The sequence below is a fragment of the Sander vitreus genome, chromosome 22 (genome assembly GCF_031162955.1).
Source record: "Sander vitreus isolate 19-12246 chromosome 22, sanVit1, whole genome shotgun sequence".
Classification (NCBI taxonomy): Eukaryota; Metazoa; Chordata; class Actinopteri; order Perciformes; family Percidae; genus Sander; species Sander vitreus.
In genome coordinates, this window is record NC_135876.1 from 10,314,755 (window position 1) to 10,337,141 (window position 22,387).

The 22,387-nt window shown below is 41.4% G+C and overlaps 1 protein-coding gene across 1 annotated transcript in view; it reads right to left on the reverse strand.

Moving 5' to 3' along the window:
• Positions 1 to 22,387, reverse strand: part of ofcc1 (orofacial cleft 1 candidate 1) — a 95,933-nt gene that overhangs the window by 15,294 nt on the left and 58,252 nt on the right. The window contains exons 17-20 of the mRNA XM_078281261.1: positions 18,129 to 18,380; positions 15,363 to 15,615; positions 14,658 to 14,821; positions 8,597 to 8,756 (exon numbers count right to left, since the gene is read on the reverse strand). Coding sequence (XP_078137387.1) covers positions 8,597 to 8,756; positions 14,658 to 14,821; positions 15,363 to 15,615; positions 18,129 to 18,380 — 829 coding nt within the window. The remainder of the gene's footprint in view (positions 1 to 8,596; positions 8,757 to 14,657; positions 14,822 to 15,362; positions 15,616 to 18,128; positions 18,381 to 22,387) is intronic.

Consider the following 22,387-nt stretch of genomic DNA (forward strand, 5'->3'; position numbering starts at 1 on the left):
ACATTTGTGTAAGTTGAAATTATATTTATCATCATTATAATTATCATCTTATATATTATATAAGATGGCATGTGCTTCCACACACCTTATAGCAGATACCGCTAATGAAACTTATTTGCAAAAAATTCAATAGTATCCTGCAGCCAGAGACCAATCACACAACCATACAAGTTTTTTTATACCTTACACCAAACTAATTCAGTGTTTGCAGACATGGCCCCTTCTGGTAATCCTTGAAAACATATTTTCCGCTTTAGGTGTATGGCACACGTATTTTAAGACGTTTGCTCAATTCTCAAAATGTTCAGGAGCCCAGGCTTCGTATTAAGATGCTGCAGACATATGTCAAAGTTGAGCATTGCCTTTGATATCCAAAATGTGACTTTGGAGTAGCTTCAACCTAATCAGGCCTAGGAGGCTGGAGGTGATAAGTATCCAAGCCAATAACCCGAAATGAGCGCTGGGGAATCAGTGGTAAGACACACACACACACACACACACACACACACGCCTACGCACACACACACACACGCACACACACACACACACATGCACACACGCACACACACACACACACACACACACAAGCACACGCGCACACACACACACACACACACACACACACACACACACACACACACACACACACACACACTGTCTCTTTAAGGTTATAAGTGAAAGCCTTATGGAAAAAAAAACCCTCCAAATGTCTATCTCTCCTCAGGATGTCATGTGGGGCTGTTAAGACGCGACACCTGTCACAATCACCAGACCTTCCTCATCCCCTCCGGGCCGCAGGAAGCGGCCAAGGTCAGACTCTTTAAAGGAGAGGAAGGGAGAAAGGGGGAAAGAAGTGACTAACGACGGACAGTCACAAGGAATCAGATCTGTCAAGTTCAAGCTGTAAAACCGCTGTGGAGTCCGAGGCTGTATATGCATCTTTGCATGTGTGAGTGAGCATTACATATTGCCCCTGTGTGTACTCAAAGTATGTCTGCATATGTAGTAGATGCCTTGTAACATTTCTTCAGCTGACATAAGTAAATTCCACAAAAATGACATACTACTGGTCAACACATGTAACATTAATCAATAAAACCTTTAGGTTACATATTTCTATATCTACACACAGAGGGTTTGTTCGCAAAACCTCTGGAACTGACATAAGTCCTCTTCATTTTTTTTCTGTGTGTGCAGAGCTCCTGCTAAAATCTTTTCTCACTCTTCAGCAGTCCAATTTGTTGCCTTCTGTTTCACATTATGGGATGGCAAGGGAACAGGCCCGGGCTGTTTAGGATGGAGGAGGAAGGAGGGGAGGGAGAGGATAAGGAGAAGCATCTCAAAGTGGTGAAAACGTGCCGTCAATTTAACCTCCTCCAGCTGGATGTGTTTTGACAGCTGACGGGCAAAGCTTTATATTATGAAGAAATGGAAGGAAAAGTCTCTTCCACACTGACGGAGTCACAAGAGGGATGTGTCCGAAACATTTCGAAGAACACAATGTTTGGAAATAGCCTCCAAGAATCTTGATCCTTTTGTGTGACACGGAGGTCGACCATACTGCAGGCTGCTAACCAAAGACACTTCCTTGTTTTGACTCGCTTTTTCCTTTTTCACTCCCTCATTCCCTCCCTCTTTTCCCTCAGACAGAAACGCCTGCCCAGGCCCAGGCTTTGGTAGATAATGACATCCTCTCCCTGGATTAATTGTGAGGGACACATTAAGCAATGGGGCTGACACTCCCTGTAATTAAACTGTTCACACCAATGAGTACTGGAACACTTTATCCTTTCTCTCTTGATGTGCTGCTGGATCTGAGGGCTTGTTTAGAAATGCTGTGATATGTTATAGTGGTGTGTTTGTGAGAAAAGTGAGTGCATCACCTTGTGAAATGTGTTCTGTGCTCACAGAACTAGAATAACCTATTGGCCAGAGTAAAAAGAGCCCAACCTTGAAGAAAATGAACGGGCAGCAATTGTGATTGACTCTGTCCACTTAGCCATCCAAGCTGTGTTTGTTAAACCAGTGAGACATTGGTAAAAGTGCCTACTGTTCCCATGCCCTCACATAGCATAGGTATGGCTATTATGTATGGCCCCTTGCTCCACACAGTAGGTGCTAAACAGAGGTAAAAGAAGGGGCACGTGTACATGTATCACAGAGACCAATGCTGACTGAAAAAAGGGACAGACTAATGGAGAACAGCTCACTGCCCATATCTTATTTAAGGTTGAGGTGGGTTTATGGTAAATGTGCCCTTAGAACTTAATCTTTAAGTAATTTGCGTCCTATTTTGCGTATATATATATATATATATATATATGTGTGTGTGTGTGTGTGTGTGAATTGGGAAGGATGCGAGAGGGTACATGTGTTTGATGTTTATCTTTTTTTGTATCCCGTCTTTTTTCACCACTGTGTACTGCTTTCACACATTACTGCCCAGCAAAGTCTGTGACCTTTTCAGGAACACAGGCATGTAGTCTTTGCAGTCATATTTCATATTGAGGCAAGGCATTTGAGCTCCCTAATGCTCTGACTGTAGATGCTGTGCTTGCTGCTACATCGTTCCTGTCCTTGCCTGCCTGCTTTGCTATCGCCCCGGGGCCATTGGGGCCCTCAGCACTGTCCACTAAAAAAACCCAGAAAAAACACCCATCCGCTGTAATTGAAGAAGCCACTCTAATGTGACATATGCATGCGGGCTTGCAGAAAGGTTTGCGTGCACGCGCTCACACTTACAAATGTGCATGACAGCATACACACATACACAAAAGTACTGTATAAATGCACACCGTATAGATGCGGCTAAGCACATGACTGCACACACATGCACGCACACACTGACCACACTGCTCTTTGGTAGAGGTTATTGGGGGGGGGTTGGAAGCATCCCACACACACACACACACACACACACACACACACACACACACACACACACACACACACACACACAGGCCAATAGTTGCCCTCTGACTCTAGACGACCCCTCCTGTGCTACTGAAGCACTCAGGTGCTCCTCTCCTCTCCTGGTGCTCCTGTGTTGCTGTTATGGGTTCCTGTTTAGGAACTGAGGGTTCTATTGTTGTGTGACAGCGGTTCCTGTGTATCCTGTCACGGCCTACTGCTCCCTCTGTCTGCCTTCCTCTCCAGAGCTTCTTCTTTCTTTACTTGAGTTCAGATTTGCATCTCGGGTGGCCTCATACTCACTTTACTGTACTAATTGCACAGCAAGACTAATGAATAAAGAACCAGGTTATGTGCTACGTTGCAATGTCGTCTTGTAAATAGAGTTTCAACTGAATTGCTTCATTGCAGAGAGTATAGAGGCCGTGCTGATTTAATGATAAACTCCTCATTTACAGCAATACAAGTAAACAGGGTGGTCTTTTCTGTATTTTGCAAGTTTTTCATGTTCTGTAAAATGTACTTACATCATGTTATTTTGTCTTGAAAGGCATGGCAATATTTCTGAATTAACTTTTGCAATTAGATTAAAGCTACAAATGTTCTATTTTGTCACAAGGTAATTGGTAAGAAAAAGGATGACCCTGGTATCTCTGTGGTCAGGCGGTCCCTTCATGTCACTGCTGTAGTTTAAAATGGAGAACACATCTTAGAAGATTAACAGCCAGCCTCCCAGACTCAGGTTATCATTACCACTCCAATCTGGGCTGTTTAACTCGCAACAGGTTTACTCCCCACCAACCATGCTGCTGTTGCAAAGCACCTTGGGTGTTCCCAAACTCGCCCGCTGGTAACCCATTACCTAGACATACGGAGACAAACGGCACGGAGGTACGCAAATGTTGATGCAATCAGGTTGCGAAAACATCTCCAGGGCCACCACGCAAGCCCCCCTCTATCTCTCTCTCCTCTCTCCCTCCTTCCCGACTTCTTTTAATCTCTCCCTCTCTCCTTCAATTATCACAATGTCACCACCACCACTGGGAAACTTTCCTTTTGGTGAATTAACATGAAAAAAATAGCTTTTTGCAGCGGGGAAGCTGACGTTGTACTCTGTCATTGTCATAGCGGTGGCTCTGACAAAACAGTTTGCGTACCTGCTTAAGTATCACAGAAATTAACACCTCCCTTCCAGGTACAGTAATCAACGGGGTGACGGGAGACAATTAATTAGGTCCATCTGCATCACTGCCTTTACATAATTAATGGGGCTCATTACTGAATCATTACAATGTGTGGAGCATGCTAGCACACGTATTAGCTCAGAGCACGATAGCACTAAAAGCCCAAGGAAAGTGAAGACTTGTTTGTTGGATTTCTTTTCCTAACTAATGTGTAGTGTCGACTGCACTTTCCCCTTCAAATCTGTCAACTTTTTATTCCACAGGTTTTGTTATCCTCCATGCTAAACTATCTTTTTTTTAATTAATTTTTTGGGGCTTTTTTTGCCTTGTACAGATAGTACAGCAGAAGATAAGCAGGATAGGGGGAGAGAGAGAGAGAGAGAGAGAGGGGATGAGAAGCAGCAAATGGCTGCGGGTCGGAATCGAACCCTGGCCCCTGCTAGGGACTCAGCCTTAGTACATGTGCCGCATGCTCTACAAGGGGAGTCAATTGCCAATCAACTTCTGTAGGTTTTTAGCAAAAATAAATGCCAACACTAGGTATCGTGAATGTAAAGATATATTTACTTTGATTGTATTATAGAACAGCTGCCAAGTGACAACCCAAACAACCACACAGTAGGATAACATTACATTGAAAAAATATTCTCCAAACTATTTTTAGTTGAAGCAAGACTGGAACAACAGCACACCACGCATGTAAAAGGTGTGTATCTGCTACATATGTAAGTGGGGAATTAAAAGTGTGAGTTAAGTCTTAAAGAATTTCAATTATGAAAAATGCCATAATTGGTGGGTGAGCTAATGCCCCCTCTCTCAGCTGTTATTCACAACACTTGAGGCTAATGATCTTTGACGGAAACTCATTCTTTTTCCTTCCTTCCTGAGATCAAATTAAAGAGCACACAGGTAGATCCTCGACTCATTCACCCTCTTTGCTTAGTCGTTAAGCTCCACTGCTGACACCTTCACCTGAGAGTCATATTTAAACCTTGAAGCAACTCAAATGATCATATGGCATGGAGGAATCTATAATATAAAGTTAATTGGTGAGAAAGAAAGCAAAAATTAGATTATGTTTTATGACCGCCTTGTGAAAATTACAAGTTTGATAATAATAGGCCGTTTGCAGGTTGGTTATTGAATGTGGATTCTTTTTTTATTGTTTCAGTGCTGGAGGGAGATAACAGCGTCAGATATTTTGCTGACTTGCTAACTTCTTACAGCACAGCACATCCGGAAAAAGTAGTTTTAATTTAATTGATTGTAATCATCTATCATTTAGTTTGACTTGCTTTAACTTTACCCTTGCTTGTGACCCTGCCTAGTATAAACAGTAAAGTCATGATAATACACATTCAAATTGAGAAACCTCTGATCGTCTGCACAAATGCATTTCCTCCATTAATGCTACATTTATACGTTTTCTTACGTATATCTTATATGAAAGTATGCTCAATGGTTTTGAGTAACAATAATGAATAGCCTGCTTGTCCCACCAGCGCTATTTGCCATTATAGTTGATAGTGCAGGTGATGTAACCAGTGATGCCAGTTAAGGTACAAGAGGCCCGGAAATGTCAGGTATAAAGTGGCCAAGCAAAGGGCAAACTGTGACAGATTTCTAACTTGTTTCTATTTAAGGTTTCCTGGCTGATGCACAGTCAAGCAACAAATTGCCCCCTGTGATCCAATGCAGCTTAAACACCTCTATAGGTTGCTACAGAAGAAGTTTTAAAATGACTGCTGCATGTTATAACCTACCTTAAATATTGCATTAACCTTAAAAGACTTTCACTTCTCTAAATCATTTTCTGTTGCCCTGTCTGGCACCTGACATACAACTGGTATCAAATGAGGTTAAAAACAAACAAGAAGTATTTGCAGTTCCTTTCTGCCCCAGATCCGATTTGTTTAAAATGTCATACTTTATCGTTTTAAGAGTATATTGTTTAATAACTTTCTAAAATTGGCTCAATATCAGACTGCTGCTGTTCCTGTAGGTACCTTGTTTTCCTTCTCCTCATCCCTCCTTTCTCTCACTCGGCTAATGAAGGCCTCGTGGCCCACTGTTATTAAAATTACGCCCTTGCCTCTGATATTAATTGGGTCCGTAATAAGGAATGCATCGGATTCATTATTTAATTGCAAGGGCACATTTGGAATACAGTTTCTGAAATGTATTTTTAATGAAAAACACTACATCCTGACCTAATCATATCAACCTTATTCTATCTAATTAAGGATGCAAAAAATCATTAGAGTTGCAAAATATTAGCTTCAGCTCTGTCGGGCTGCTCCTTTGCTCGCCTTCATGAATATATTTTTTTCCTGTCTGTGATAAATAGTTAATGAGGGAAAAATGACAAAAATTTGCATGTAGGCAAATTAGTCTAATAGGGGTATGTCTTTGCTGAGTTAGGAAAGTGACCCTTTTCACAGGAGAAATTGGTACAATGATTATGAAATAATGGCAAGGCCCATCTTATTTTGATGAAAAATGGCCCGCTTGAATAATGTAAAAATCTGAAATGCAATAACCCTAAATTTTCATCATGCTGGAGAATGTGTTAACGTGTTAGCATTTTATCAGTTTAATAACGGCAAATTAGGGACAATATGAAGTATGCTGTAATTGTTGCTGTGGAGGGAGATATGCAGTAATGCGAGGATGATTTAGCAGTGTCACCACAGCAAGAGGCCATCAGTGGCTAAATGAAGCATTTTGTTAATCACAAACTTTGGGGGTGTAATTTCTTTCAAAGTCTCCAAACATTGGGAGGTTCAATTGTCTCCCAATAAACAGGTCCATCACCATCCCATTAGCAGCAGTGTAGTCACCTCTCACAGCCAGGCTTGCAGTTCATTAAGGCTCACAAGTCAGGTGTAAAAAAAACCCCCAAAAAACAGCAGTTTAACACTTTATGTATATATGTAAAGTTATGGAGTTTCATTTTAAATTGTAAGACACTTTCATGTAAGATAAATGTGCCCTTTTCAAGTACAATGTAAACAAAATGTATCGTCTTCTGTCTTTTTCAGCTCAGTTTTGATAAGATTCTCAATCAAAAGCACAGGAAGTAAGGTCACCTTGTGATACTACAGTATGTTCTTTCGAAATCATGGTTGCTATTCTATTATTATCAGGATTTCAATGATGGCAGATGGTGCTCAATAAAGCTTGTGGCACAGCAAGCACAGTTGTTGTACACAGACACCAACTGATGAACTGCAATCATTATTCCCATTTGTGTGACAAATTTAAAGAGATACACTCCTGTATTTATTAACTGTGTTTAGCAGTCGAAACACTGTCAATCACTACTTGAGAATTGTCTGTAAAATGTCTGTCTCTAAATGTGTTTGCTGAGATGTGGATTTCCTCTGTTCACACTGTGGGGAGCGTCCTTCAAAGTGTGGACTAATTTGTCAATGCGGGCTTTCACAGAGGCAGTTGATTTTCTGGTGATTAGATTTTCACCATCATTCAAATATTAACTACCTTGGCTCTCACAAAACATGTTTTGGATTACTCAAGCTCACTCCCCTGTAAGAAAAAATACTGCATAAGTTCTTAACTGTCAGTCCATCTTTCACTAGAAGCCATGATCAACTGTAGTCTCTGGTTCCATTTTACCCCCTTTACAGCCATATGAAATTGTGCAAGCAAAGAGCAAGGGAGTTAATGAACATGAAAACCGAGCGATGTGTGCCACCAACAAATCCTGCTGAATGAATTAAATGGGGCTGCAGTTAGATCACTGTGTTCCATTTCCCTTATCTCAACAAGTCACATTTTCAATCACTATGCAAAGATTTTACATTGGCTGTAGGCTCGGTGCTAATACACTGCCCTTCCCTGTGTCATCGCCATCGACCTACGCTCGGCTGTCAAACAGTAGCAATTTCATGGGAACATGCATCTATGCAAACTGGAATCCTGCATTCCCATGACACCTAGCTGTCCGCATTAAGAGAATGCCCAGTGTAGCATATATGCACATGCACCCCAGCATGTATGTGTGTTGATTGAGCAGTCTTTCTTTAATGAAATATATTCGGAAATTGGTTTCCACAGACTAATCAGGCAGCCCGCTAGCCGAGTTTCTGTTTTGGTAATTATCTTGTACTAATTAGAATGAAGCTAAAGACCTCTGAGATGAATTCTCAGCTTTCTGAAATGTAACTAAAGAAAATGTAATGATATAAAATGAGCCTATCCTATACATCCTCTCGGACGTAATATCTTCGTTAAGTTGACCAAATTGGACGTGGAATTGATGAACGGAGCGATACCATCATGGCTGCCGCAACATGGCAAAAACCTTGCGGGGGTTACAGAAAACTAACTGTAATTCTTCCCTTTACACAGACCAATCTCACATACAAGTATCAGTGACCTTTTGGCTCGTTCTCTCTCGTTAAGAAAACGTCCATTAGCCCAATTAATCACTGGGTTTGAGGAGAAGAGCATTGTCTAGAGAGACATGAGAGGCTGCTTACCTTACGCCTCTCCCCATTGAAGCCTCTCCACTGCTCCGCCTTCTTGACAATGTAGCTCAGTTCCTGATTGGACAGCTCCAGGTCCTGAGGCAGGAAGTACGTCCCCTCCCTGGATGTGAGCCGCTGAAAGACGTCCAGCATGCGACCATCGTTGTGGAATCTGGAAGGTGTGGTGTGAGAGAAGAAGTGAGGAGGGGGGGAAGTGGGAGCAGGAGTGACGCCATCCTGAATCACTGTCTTTGCCCTGGAAAGTTCACTCGGGCTCAAATGGCAAAGCAAGGAAAACCATGCATCTTTGCTGTGTGCCAAACAGCATCATGTCCTCTTTTTTCATATTGGCTGGCTTTTATGGAACAGGTCAAATCACAATGATCCCAACTTGCTGGAAGAACATATGAATCGTCTATTGATTACACAAAGCATATTTGCAGTGCACCGCTCTATAAAAGTCTCATACATCAATACAAACACAATGAAAGAGCAAAAGGAATCAAACAAATTGGCTTGTGAGTGGGAAGCACTTTGTTAACACAAGCTGTAGCGATGTCTGCGTTTGGCTGTGTGTCTGCGTGGTTGTACATTTGTTACTGTGTGGGAGTCACGTATTCTTCAGTGTTAATGCCGAGCTTCAAAGATGGCAGATGCAGTGGACGTGCTGTTTGCAGATGTGTCTGGAGAGACTGGCCTAAGTCACAAGAAAACATTCTTGCACATAAGGCATATTGATTCATACCTCCAGATGATCGCACATTACCAAAGAGTTTTTTTTCTTTTGCCACACAAGGGTGCATGCAGCCAACTCCCCACAAAAAATCACCATGTCTGTAAACAAATGCCTTGGCTGACCATCAAAACCAGCTGACCTTGTGCCCTTCCATAGAGAGTCTAGCCTGTCAGAGGGTAATCAACTCTCAAATAAAACCAACATCAAGGAGACAGGGATTTATACAAGAAGCTGGGCCGGAGCTTTGAACTCAGCATCATTCCCCATCGCTCTTGGGAGAGGGGTGTTTGTAGAATATTGACCTCAGACACAGGAATAGCATGCATTTATTTTCATCATACACTTGAATTGTGCTTCTCATTCATTTATGCGGTCTCTCTATCTTGGAGGAATTCACCCTCTTTGCATCTTTGTGCTTCAAAACCACAGTGTAGGAAGCCCCCTGAATATAAGTATGTGTTACTTATATCTGGGGTTCGACTTGGATAATAAGGCTCTCATCAGCTCTTTGTCAGTGTAGGGATCACCTTAAAGACGTGTGTTAACTTACAGAATACATTTTAACGGAATATTCATGACAACATGACCAAGGTGGATGAGAAGGGAAGGGTATTTTTGCGTGGGAAACCTATGTTCATTAAATGCATTCAAACTGAAATAACTATGCACTTATTTCTATCTTTGACTTTGCTATATGTTCTTCTCATTCCCAACTCGTCAAATACTGATGCTTGGTCAGTGTCTCTCAGCATCAGATACATATGCAAAAATCCCCATTTAGCGTCTGTATGTGATGCACCGGGCATAGCAGCAGCTCAACCGCGGCGCTGTAAGATGATGTAGTCTTAAGAGCGACAACAGTAGCGAGTAGTATGAAGGACCTAAAATCTGCATAAGGAGGTAGGTTGGACTGGTGGATCGGAACCACACAGGAGCGGTGTTTGTGTCCAATTGTTGTTCCGCGTGTCACTGAAGAGTATATCTTTTAACCCTACCCACGATCTTTCCCTAACACTAACTAAGTGGTTTTAAAGCTATAGTGCATAGTTTCTGCCGCCCCATGAGGAATTCTAAGTAATGACAACAAAATTGTCGGCGCATCCACATGATTCCCCCCCCCTACGCAGTTGCTAGTAGCCAAGGAGGACACGGAGGATTAAAAAAACATGACAGACTCTTCAGAAAAGGTAATTATCGTCACTTGAGTTTCTGCGTGGGAAAGTTACCGGACGCCACAATCTTCTGAACATAGTCATCATGAGAAATACAGAGAGAGTTGTGTGGAGCTGAAAGTCTTAATTAGCTTTGTAGCAACTCATTTGGCAATGGCTTGAATGTAACAGACGTTTATTAATATCAAAAAGTTACGCACTAAAGCTTTAACCTGCATGTTGAAAAATGACGCCGAATCGGTCCCGACCCAGAGCGTCAAAAAGTGACAGCAAGAGCCCCGACCATGCCCGTCGGAAAATGACACCAAAGGGCTGCGTCTGACTGAAACGCTAAAAGAGACTTTTTGCGTCAGTAACTAATGCCGAAAGCAGCTGACCAAGAGTTGGTTTTTGACACGCTGGTATTGAGAATGTGTTGATACTGTATATTACTCTTTTATGGCCAAACAATAGAAGAGTGTACTTCCTCCCAATTCCATGAAAATACACATTCATTTTACAAGATTTGACAGCCAATCAGTGCATGTTTCCTTTAAGACAAGGTTATCAATGAGTGATTTGGCTATGGTTTAGTTTAAATTGTATGCTGTATGTCCATATATACACATGAGAAACACAGCGACTGTGTAAGGGAATGCAAATGAAGTATTTTTTTGAACCTTGTAATCATGTGAATGTAACCGCAGCACTATCAATGTAACATCACTTTCTTTAGTGGAGTTTTAAAAAAGGATAGAGATGTAAAACACATCACTGATGTGTATATTTGCAGCCAGTGAATAAAGGCTGTCTAAAATGTAATTAAAAAAGGATAACAGTCCATTCTATCTATACATATAGCCCCAGGCATTTTTTTAGAAATAGGTCACGCTCTGTGTCAGAGCCCCTTCCTTGCAGCCAATAGGAAACTGTAACCCATAAAATTATCAGCCTTGCTTCAGCCTCATGGCCTACATTCAATACAAACCCGTGTGGCGGTTGAGTGGCAGAAGTCATTATTCCCGGCTGCTGTTTTAATATTGTCCATTTAGCTGGAGCCCGATAAGCTTCCCGCTTACTGAAATTAGATGGCACCCTCTCCTCGACCGCCAATCTCAAACTGATTAATTCAATAAGGGCTTCTTACATTTTGAGCCGTTAATGGAATTTGGTGTTATATGAGGGTGGGAGAACACACCTTTGATGAATACTGAGTTACATTATTCAGTAATTTATCACACGCCCTTTTACTTTTTTTACTTCCATGCTGCAAAAAATTATATCCTTCTATTATTTAAAAAGTGCAATAGTCATCTTTGAGGCTGGACGTTTGAAATCAGTGGTTTGGCAGTGCATCTTTAAGCCTGCCTTCTCATTGCAATGCAGTGCCAACCTCCTGTCATTTTCTAAACCGATGAAAAAAGGCAATGTTTGACTCAACAGTTAGGGACCAGTGTTCTCATGAAGCTTTTAAAAGCTCTGTGGAGGACATGAAGACTTGGTATACAAAATGTGATAAACCAGTCTGAGGTGCTAAAACATAATACAAACCTAGCAAGTAAATGCTTCAGCATGAGTGACCTCAATCTGGAAGACATGAGTGGAACACATAGTGCAGCAAGCTAGACGTATATGCAGTCCCTTTCAATATGTATGAAACCTGCAGTGATACCAACCATGCAAAACATTCAGCCTAATCAGATAATGTAAGGGGGCTATATGTTCACGCTGTATCAAAACACATCTAACTTTTGAATTAGAAATGCTTTTTATTTTGGCGTGTTCAAAAAAAGGCAACTGTGTGGTGCATGTGTGTATTTCTGCTTTTGTGTCTGGCAACTCAATGTGTGTGTGTGTGTGTGTGTGTGTGTGTGTGTGTGTGTGTGTGTGTGTGTTGTTTGTGTGTGATCATGTGTGAGGTTGATGCATAACAGCATAAGTAATTCCATGCGACTATAAAAATCAAAATGGATTAGATCAACATTTGTTTTCATTTTCTATTTGTTTTTTGTTTTTTGCTTTTCTGTGGACAGAGGAGAGAAATAAATTGTGGATGGGGTGGAACATGGTACAAAGCTGTGGGGTGGAGGGTTTAGAGTTATTTGTGAACGGGTGCTTGAGAAAAGTAGACTGGTCCAGAGTGTTTCTCAGGACTTCCTGTTCATTGGCAGACTGCCCCTTAAGGCTGCGTCAATTCAAAAATACCCAAATGATAATTCCCAGCTAAAGCTGTGTGTGTGATGCTTTTCAGACACCAGGAAGGTCAGATCCAGAGCCAGGGGCGTAGCACAAAATTCTGGGCCCTGTAGAAAGGCATTTTCTATAGGCTCCTCCCCGCATCCACAGCTATTCATTCTAGCATCTTTTTGGGCCCTCCTCACATGAGGGCCCAGGGTACCTTTTTACCCCCAGTCCGACGCCCTTGCCCAGAGCTTAAAGGTCCAATATGTAACATATTTACTGTAATAAATCCAAAAATGACCCCAATGTGTCATCAAATATTAAGGAAACATTCTAAGTTGAAATACCTAATCTTTTCTGACAACAATGCTAATGCCAGTATTTTCTCATTTTGAAATTTCCGTTTCGGAATTTCTGTTTGTGTTTGGTGTCAGCTGCCTAGTTTGACAGCCAGGCCGGGTTGCCAGATATACCTGTAAAAATCAAGTATCATGGCTACAAGGGCATTTTATGTAATTTCAACATTTGTGTACTCACATTGAATTATATAGCTAGAGAACAGGAGTTGGTTACTCACAAAAACAATTGAGACACAGCCAGTAAAGTGATCCCGACTGGTCCTGGCTAACGCCCGCCATGCTAACCCTGCTAACTGCTAACGTTACCGGAGGACCAGGAAAGCGGGCCACGGCTGTTTACAACGAGTAGCCTGTTCAGCGGCCGGAACCGACAATGGTGAGTTATTTTAAGCCAAGAGAGGGGGGCTGTAAATTGGGAAGAGCGGACCGTGAGTTTCCAGTGTGTTTAGCGATTGTTGCCGTAATTCTAAGCCAATAAAATGTGCTCAGTCGGGTGGAGAGGACGGCAAGGTAGTGTTATTTTGAGCGGTTCCTACTGTAATTCTAAGCCGAGGAAGTGTGTGTGTCCGTCGGGTGGAGAGGACAGCGAGGTTGTTGTGGTTTTAGCGGTTCCTACCGTAATTCTAAGCCGAAAAACTCAGTTGGCTACAGAGCTCCACGTGAGCACGGGCTTTTATGACTGTCAATATAGCCAGCATCTAACGTTAGCTTCTTCGCTGTGCTGTGAAGTAATGTCTGTCTTTGTGAGACAAGCGTCTAGCAATATTGTTGTGGATGCTGCAGTCTCAGCCTGGCAACCTCCGTGAACTTCGAGTAAGGGGAGACGACTCTCTCCAGTATTTTGAATTTGTACTGCAGTAACTATTTTAAACGACTGCTGTCAGTATTACATATTGCACCTTTAAGGTCAGGGGTGAATGAGCAATATGGAATGAAAAAAAGAACTGGATCTACTGGAACCAGAATCGATTGTTTTTATGGGAACATGCTCACCACTGTGTTTTGCCTCAGTGATACTTTTTAACTCTGACATGCACTGACATTAAGTTGGTTACCTTCAATTATAGAGCCACATTGGGTGTATTTAATTGTTTTTCTCCAGAAGATTGGTTCATAGAGAGTAACTTTGTTGTTATATATACGGTGACACAAAGACCGGGACACAACTCATTTTGGGCCTAAAAATAATGCTGTTTTAGATTTTAGACTTAACAGCAAGTTTGAGGGTATAAGCAAGGTATAAAAAAGTATATAGTATGTCAGACTATTTTGAACAGTACACCCTTCTAGCAGCCTACTCTATGTAATAACTTTCAAAAATGTATTAACTTCATCTCTGGGATAAAAAAAACTATGTACTGATATGTACTGTCAACGTTACCTGTGTTTATTTTCATGTCAACTGTCATATTGAAGTATTGAATTGCTTATTGTGTATATATATCTAAATCAACATATTGTTATTGTATTCTTGAATTGGTGAAACTTTCTGCCATTGATAAATGTTTCTTAGGTTTTCAGGTTGCACCTGACAGATGCAATTGGCTCATTCATGTTCATGGTAATTGTTCAGCATGTTGGAAACAAAAATGGACTATATTCACAGAACGACAAATTATAGGAATTGTATCAGGTCATCGTCTCACCTGAGCATGTAAATGAAGAGGATGGTGATGGAGAGCAGGAAGAGGACCGCATAGAGGAAGACAGTGATGGTCACTCCCGCTGCACCTGATTGGTCAACTCGATAGAAGTGCCAATAAAGCTTGGCTGCATCACCCACCGGTGTGTCTGGGCTGTAGGCGAGACGCTGAGGACACAGAGATTGAAAGAAAAGAAGAAAAAAAAAAAACAGAGAAATCTATCACTGTTATTAAGACTGGACATTTGCAATATGGGGACGCTCAAACGATTTCTCATACGATGGCTCATGCGATGGCTCATACGATGGCACAAGGACTGATTTTCACATAGTCAGCTGTGTTCCTCTCACTCTACATCTTACACTGCTGATTTATTTTAAAAATCATACATACATATAACAAGGGTTTGGATAAATTTCTTAGTAATAGTACAAAATAGAGTACAAAAAAGAAAGTTACAATGTTACAATTCCATTTAACTAAGATTTGATTTAGACATCACCTCTTGTCAACTGTGCACAGTCCAAATCATTTCAGTCTTCCTCACTGACAAAATCCAAGCCACTGCCAAAAAAAAACACCCATCTAACCTTGCACATTTTTTTCTCACCCTCCCCCCCTTTTTTGTAATCTAAAGTCACTTTGCCAAGATAAAGTGAACTCCTATTTAAAGTGCACAAGTGTCCAAGTTATTTTTAAGTGACTTACCCCGAGGACGGCGTCCACTGCAAAGACTGCCAGGGGGTCGAGGACTGTCCACACTCCCTGAGCCATGATAAACTTTGACGTGAAGGAAGGGAGTGAGCCAAATATCTGTTGACAGCCCCATCTGATCAGAACCAGCAGGAACGTTACTGTGTTCAAGGTCAGGGGACCCACCACCACCATCGCCAGCTCCTCCCGGGTGTGGAGCAGAGAACTCTGGTATACCAGGTCCACGGTGTGTGCGTGGAACTGGAATCTGGCGGGAGAGGAAACGGAGGCGGGTGATGTGCTGTGATGTGGGTAGAGTGTGAAGTGTGTGCATGTGTCAATATGTAGTGCATTTGTGTTTGTGATGCTTTGCAGCTTAAGGGCAACTGGTTCCAGCAATTCGCACACTATGTTGTAATGTTTGTGGTTGACTCATCATGTCATTAAACAATCATGTTTAATTAATTTGATGACAATTAACATTGTAATTTGCTGTTTTACCAGTATGCACTGAATTAGTGGTCACATAAAAAAAAAACATATATAAAGGTATGATAAGATAATCTGTATACATCAAATTAAACTAAAAATAAAAAGTAAAATACATCAAAAATGTAACACCTGTGCTGTAGGAGCTTTTCTTAGCCCCCTCTTGTAAATTAGACTCCCCATTTACCGCAAGCCTCATGAGTTTCTTAATCTTCCCATCAGTCAGGAGGAGGTAGAGCCAGTGGTGGGAGAGGAGAGGTCCAGTTTTTGCTCATTAATTTCCATCTGATTTGCTCCAAGAGTCAAGCGTCTCTCAGTTTCTGTCCATTAATCTGACAGCGGAGGTCCATTGGTGTTTTATCTGTGGCTAATCTGCCAACACACAGATTCAATCTTCCAAATGACCGGTACAGACAGAAGAGTTTAATGTTATTTCTTTAACACTGTAGGCTTCTGTTTTTCCCGGATTCATTGTTAAATCTCATTCCAAGAATGACACAGAGATATTTCATTCATAGTGAGTCTTTATATAACACAATGAAACTTTCCGGTTCAATAAATTGTAATAGAGATTTGACATTTGCGCCATTATTCCATATCCAAACATTGACGGTCGTCATTCCATATTAAATCAGATTTGGTGTCTCTGCAAATGTGATATTTGAAATTTCTAAATTGCATGTGGTACTTATGTAATGGTTTGAGCATGTGCATTGCTATTGCCAGGTATTATTGCAAGGTATTGTGGATCAGTGGTGGAAAGTAACTACTTTACATTACACAAGTATATTTACTCAAGGACAACAAGGAACTTGTTCTTTATGAGAGATTTTCATTTTCTAAATACTTCTAATCCACTACATTTCAGATATACACATAATATGTTAATACAGTTTATGTTACTTTGTAAAAAAGTACTCTTAACTACCAAACAGGACAATAATGAATATTGGCGTTACCTGAACCAGCTACAAAACTGCTGCTTACACATTGATGCATAAGCAATAACAGTCTAATAATATAATATATTTTAACATATATCATTGACATGGGCAATTGTGCATAATGAGTACATTTACATTTAGTTTAGTAATAAAAAAGAATGTGTACTGCAGTCATTTTACACTCATGTTAGTATATAAAAAATATAGAAAAAAAGAAAGGAAGGAAGAAAGTAAAGCTCATTGGTTACTGAAGCAACATTGGGGCCAGAGACTCAGTCGCTCCTGGGCACACTTTGCTGTCCGCTGATGTCCGATGGTGGATTGTGGAGAAGGAGGAAGCAAAGAGAGACAGAGTTAGAGAGAAAGAAAAAACAGAGTGGAAAGGAAAGGGAGGCCTGTCATCACACTAGCCACTCTGACTGTCACTTGGCCTTTCTCTCGCTCTCTCTCGCTGGGCATCGCCAGCTCTGGCCATCGCATGGAGAGAGAAATGCTCGGAGGGAGAGCAGCAGATCTGAACATGTGGAAGTTGTCATCCAACGTTGACCCCCTCTGTTTTCACATTTTTGTTTTTTCACCTCCTACCCACCCTCTCAGTCCATCCTTTTTTTTTTTTATTCCACCACTTTTTTTCCCTCCCTCAGCCTCCCTCTATCACTTTCCATGATTTAACATGTGATGTTTGCACCCCCATGTTATTGTAATAAAAACCTGCTTGTATGCCGTGTTTGCAGCCAGCTTGTTTTATTGTGATGAATTAAATCAGCACCATGTGCCATTGAGATCTGATTTAACAGTTCTGTGGTATCTTATTGCTGTTTATTATCAATGTTGTGTACCAAAGAATAACAATAAATTCCTTCCAAATAATGTAGCCTTTTGGGATTTAAAGCCGTGTGGTGAAATCAACAAACTCCCCCAGCAATGGTTTGTTAATATTGAGAGAGTCTTGTTAAAATGTTAATGGGGGGATTCCAAACAGATGATTTGGGCCTATCCAGGTGTGTGTGTGTGTGTGTGTGTGTGTGTGTGTGTGTGTGTGTGTGTGTATGTGCATGTTTGCCAACACACACACACTGCACATCCTCAATTTTTTCCTATGCTCCTTAACCCCTCCACATCCCATTTCACAACCGTACATTGCATGTGTGTTCTTCTCAGCTTGCATGCATGTGTTGCAATTTACCGTACGTGATTCAGTAATCTATGTATGTACGTATCTGCCCTCATGTCAGCAGCGATGCGTATGCTCAAAAAGTGTCTATGTAGTTTTGCTCTTTGTGTGTGTGCGCGCGTGTGTGTGTGTGTGTGTGTGCATGCAGGGTGATATCAAAGGAAGCAAACTCACTTGTTGACAGGAACTGCTATGGCCTGGAGGTAGAGCCACTGGCTGCAGTAATGCAGGTAGAGCCTCACAAACCACATCAAAGCCAGCAGCAGCATAATGAGGCCGAGCTGCCGAACGGAGCCACGCCAGCTACTATGCGGCTGTTGTTGCCACGGCAACGGCAGGCCCAGCTCGGACGGCAGCATGCGGATGGCCAGGCGGGCTCGCTCGGACAGACGTGAGGGGCGGGAAGCAGATCCAGTCAGTGCTGATCTGTTTTTAGACAGAGGAGAATCACACCATACATGCAAAGTTTTTTCTTCACTTTTTCTAATACAGTAATAATTACTGTATTATTTAAATAGCTTTTTAAACACAATAATATATTAGTGTCATCTTTAAAAACTGTCACATTTGTCAAAATGTCTCTCCTTTTATTCTTGATATTTTGCATTGCATTGTTTTTAGCTACATGGCTTGATCACAGGGTGATTAAACAGTTCCTGTACATGGGTGACAGTGTCAACAAAGCAACATGTATCCTGCAGATCTCAGCAGTTGCAGATGTAAAGGTGAGTTACGCTAGATGTTATGTTTATGAATGTATGTTTGAAGTCACAGTGCAAACACTTCCTTTTCTGTTCATTACATATAGTATTCAAATGCATTTGTTTTTACTATCATCAGATGCATGCAGTAAAATGATGTGTAGGGAAATGTGGTATTTAAATTGACACACATTCACACACAAACAGATAGGAATCCCTTCCAGCAGTCCTCAGCTTCCCTCAGCACCTCTGCCTCCTCTGTGCCGCCCTTTGTCAGGCCTGCTCAACTATTCCCTTTCATATAGAGGGCACAGATGGAAGAGAGGAGAGGAGAGAAGAGAGAAAGAGAGACAGAGAGACGGAGAGGAAAGGAGAGGAGATTGGAGAGGAGAGAGAAAGAGAGACAGAGAGGCGGAGAGGAAAGGAGAGGAGATTGGAGAGGAGAGAGAGAGAGAGAGAGAGAGAGAGAGAGAGAGAGAAAAAATTCTAAATATGTTACAATGGGCTCGCAACAGCCTAGCATAAAAACTTCAAAGACAGCACATACAGCACTGTACAGTGAGTGTCTGTGTCTGTGTTTAGTAAATTGGTGTTTATAGTTACAAAATGCATAGAATCCCATTTATTATAGTTTGAACATGTCAACACAAGCAGACACTGATGACCCCAATCATCTGGCTGGCGGTAATTAGACAAAGGCTAAAGTAGGCGTGTACAGTAGAGCTATGGTTAGCGTCACAGAGTGTAACTTAAGGCCTTTGCCTGTGGACATCCCTGGGTCTCACGACTGTGTCCCAGAGCACAGTTGGAATTCACTTTGTAGTGTGTATCTAGGGAAAAGGGTACACTGCCTAAAGACAGAAAACAAGAAGAAAAAAAACAGAATCAATTGTATTGCCCCCCATTCTCTTTTTACCAAATAATTAGGCTAGACTTACATTAAAATGCAGCATTGTGTTATCCTCCCTTGTATTGTTGCTGAAATATGAACCGTCACACAGCTGCATTTAAAACAAAGGAGATCATCTTTCCTGTTCCTGTGAGGTGGCTACACTCTCTGAAGTGTTAAATTATTTGAAGTTTTAAGTTCCTTAGTGGATGCACACGAGAGCAGTGGTGTTGTGTACAGTACACGTGGGAGAACTCGAGATTCATTCAGAAAACGCTCAGTCAACAGTTTGGGCTGATAAATATTCATAGCTTGGCTGAAATAAACTTGAGCGGAGAGGATAAATATCTGGCACAACAGTCAGTTACCGGTCAGTTGAGATTTTAAAGCACAGCATGTATTCCAAGTGTACCACTACTGTATGTTTCCTGTGTGAGGTCAGTGAGATGCTGTACATAAAAACACAATATATGCAATAGGGATGTCGAGAGTGTTACATTGGATCTATTGCTTTTTCATTACATGTAAATTAAATCGTCTGAAGGCATTGTTTGCTGTTGTTGTTGTTGTACTCTACTTTTAATGTTACATGAGAACAGCAGTAAAGGAACAAACTGTCAGCTCTTTATAATGGGACGTCACAGCCTCCATATTAATGAATGACACTGGCAATAAAGATAACTTTAAAGTCACCTGACTATTCAGAGTAAATTAGACACATATGACACTTTAGTTTTTGCTGTGACTGTATATTATTGAAAAGTGTGCAATGCCAGTGTCTAGTGTGCGTTTTTACAAGACTTTGATGTGTAAAGCAAACCAAAAGAGGATAATGTACGAGCAAATGCGTGTCTCTGCTTCCCTATTATGATTTTGACAAAGGCACTACCATTCTGTTCCAAGCTTCATCACGACTTGCCTCACTGTGTGGTATAAAACTGCTTTCCGCATGTCTGCAAAAGTGGAATTACAGAGTAGACAAAAAAAGCAGTGTGTCACAGACACAGGCAAGATGCTACCCTGTCAAGTGACATTAAAGGAAAACAGCAAACACAACCTGACGCCCATCTTTCATATAATGAAGATATTGATGATGCATGAAAGAGGAATATTTTTAGCCGTCTTCATGTGGCCGCCTTTTCCAAAAGGAAACTGGTAACATGATGTGAAATCTGTTATCACCACTGAATTGATTTCATTATGGCACCTCCAATTACAAAAGTACAATACAGAAAAAGAGGGAAAGGCAGGGGGGGTGGCGGTGTGGGCTTTTTATCTCGCAGGAACTAAGGATGTCTCACAGCTTGTCCCCTGAACAACTGATAGCATGTGGCGTAGCGGCCCAGAGATGAAACTAACCATTTCAACAGGCATGCATTGGCACATAATACTGTATTTTAATTTGTATATGATTCTGTGAAATCTATGCCAGGAGCTGTTTCCCCATTATATCAGTTTCGATACATTTGTTGTTCATTTCCATGTCATCAAAGCACATTGCAGAAGGACTCATCATCCTCTTAAACCTTGTCACAGAGTGCTCAAGCCTGTACATCAGAAGTAACTAGCGTCTGTCAACCATTGGAGCAAGAACCATCTCCTGGACTGGGTTTCCCAGGCTGAGTCCCTTAATGTTGTATGGCACGACAATAAACAGTAACTGTGCGCTTAAAAATAGCACAAAGTGAATAGCAAGTAGAGACAAGTATTAAACCTCTAAAGACAGCATGGGTAATGAGAGATGGAGGAGCGGGGGGAGGAGAGGAGTACAGTGGGGTGTTACATTTTAAATAGCAGATTTATGGTGAGAAGGCTCCAGGGCTGAGCAGAGTGAAGGTAACCCTGAGAATCCCTCTGCATTGCCCTAATGGCTTAAACCCTCCAGTCTAAGGCCACTTAAAGTATTGGACTTATCCCTTTATTTTGAGGATTAAGTTATTTTCTGTCACTTTCTTATTTGGGCCACCGCTGGCGTTGTTTATAAATGCACTAAAGCCATACATCTTTACCCACATAGTCGAAGAATGGTTCGCTGTTGGGGAAATAGAGAAAGCAAAAGATACAGTGTGAAAATAGACTTAAAAGATTGACGGATAACGTGATTGTTTTCTTAGTGGCCCAGATGCAGGAGTGTTGTGGTGACTATGGAAGTGCGATTATCTTAGGTGTCAAGAGATAGGACTGAAGATACCACATCTTTGTTTACATTTCACTTTTGAAGAATGCTGATAACGCATTTGTTTTGGATCGTGACAATCATCTGTCCTCTGTGGGTTGCACAGCTAGCTCCTTTCTGAGGCTAGCTTACTTTTCTGCTGTTTTGGAGGATTCCACTGCAGTAAACTTCATATAAACAACAAAGTAGTTATGTATCTATCTGTTTGAGATGAATTTCAGCTGATTTAGTCATGGGAGGTTAAAGTTACCTTTTATAAAAATAAAGGGTTGTTGATAATATTAAGGAAACATGCCATATTAGTGCTAAAATGCCATATCAGCTATCCAGGAAACATATATTGGAGGTCTAATATTTGCATCAATAACCAATAAGACTAATCCACAGCAGGTTAGGCAGTGAAGCACTGGCAACGGTGTTGCATAAACATGAACAAATACTCTATGTATGCCAATCCAAATTTACATCATGTACAGATGCTACAGTCACTCCGACAGTGGAAGCTTTAACTGCCTATTTACTGCATTCACGCAGAAGCACATGTTTACGTAATGATTGGCATATAAGCAGGGCTTTGTGCGGGTGGGGAAAATATAATACAGGAAGCTATGAAACCTCCCAAAGTGGAAATCACAAAGAAACCTGTTCCCACAAGATGCATTAAATG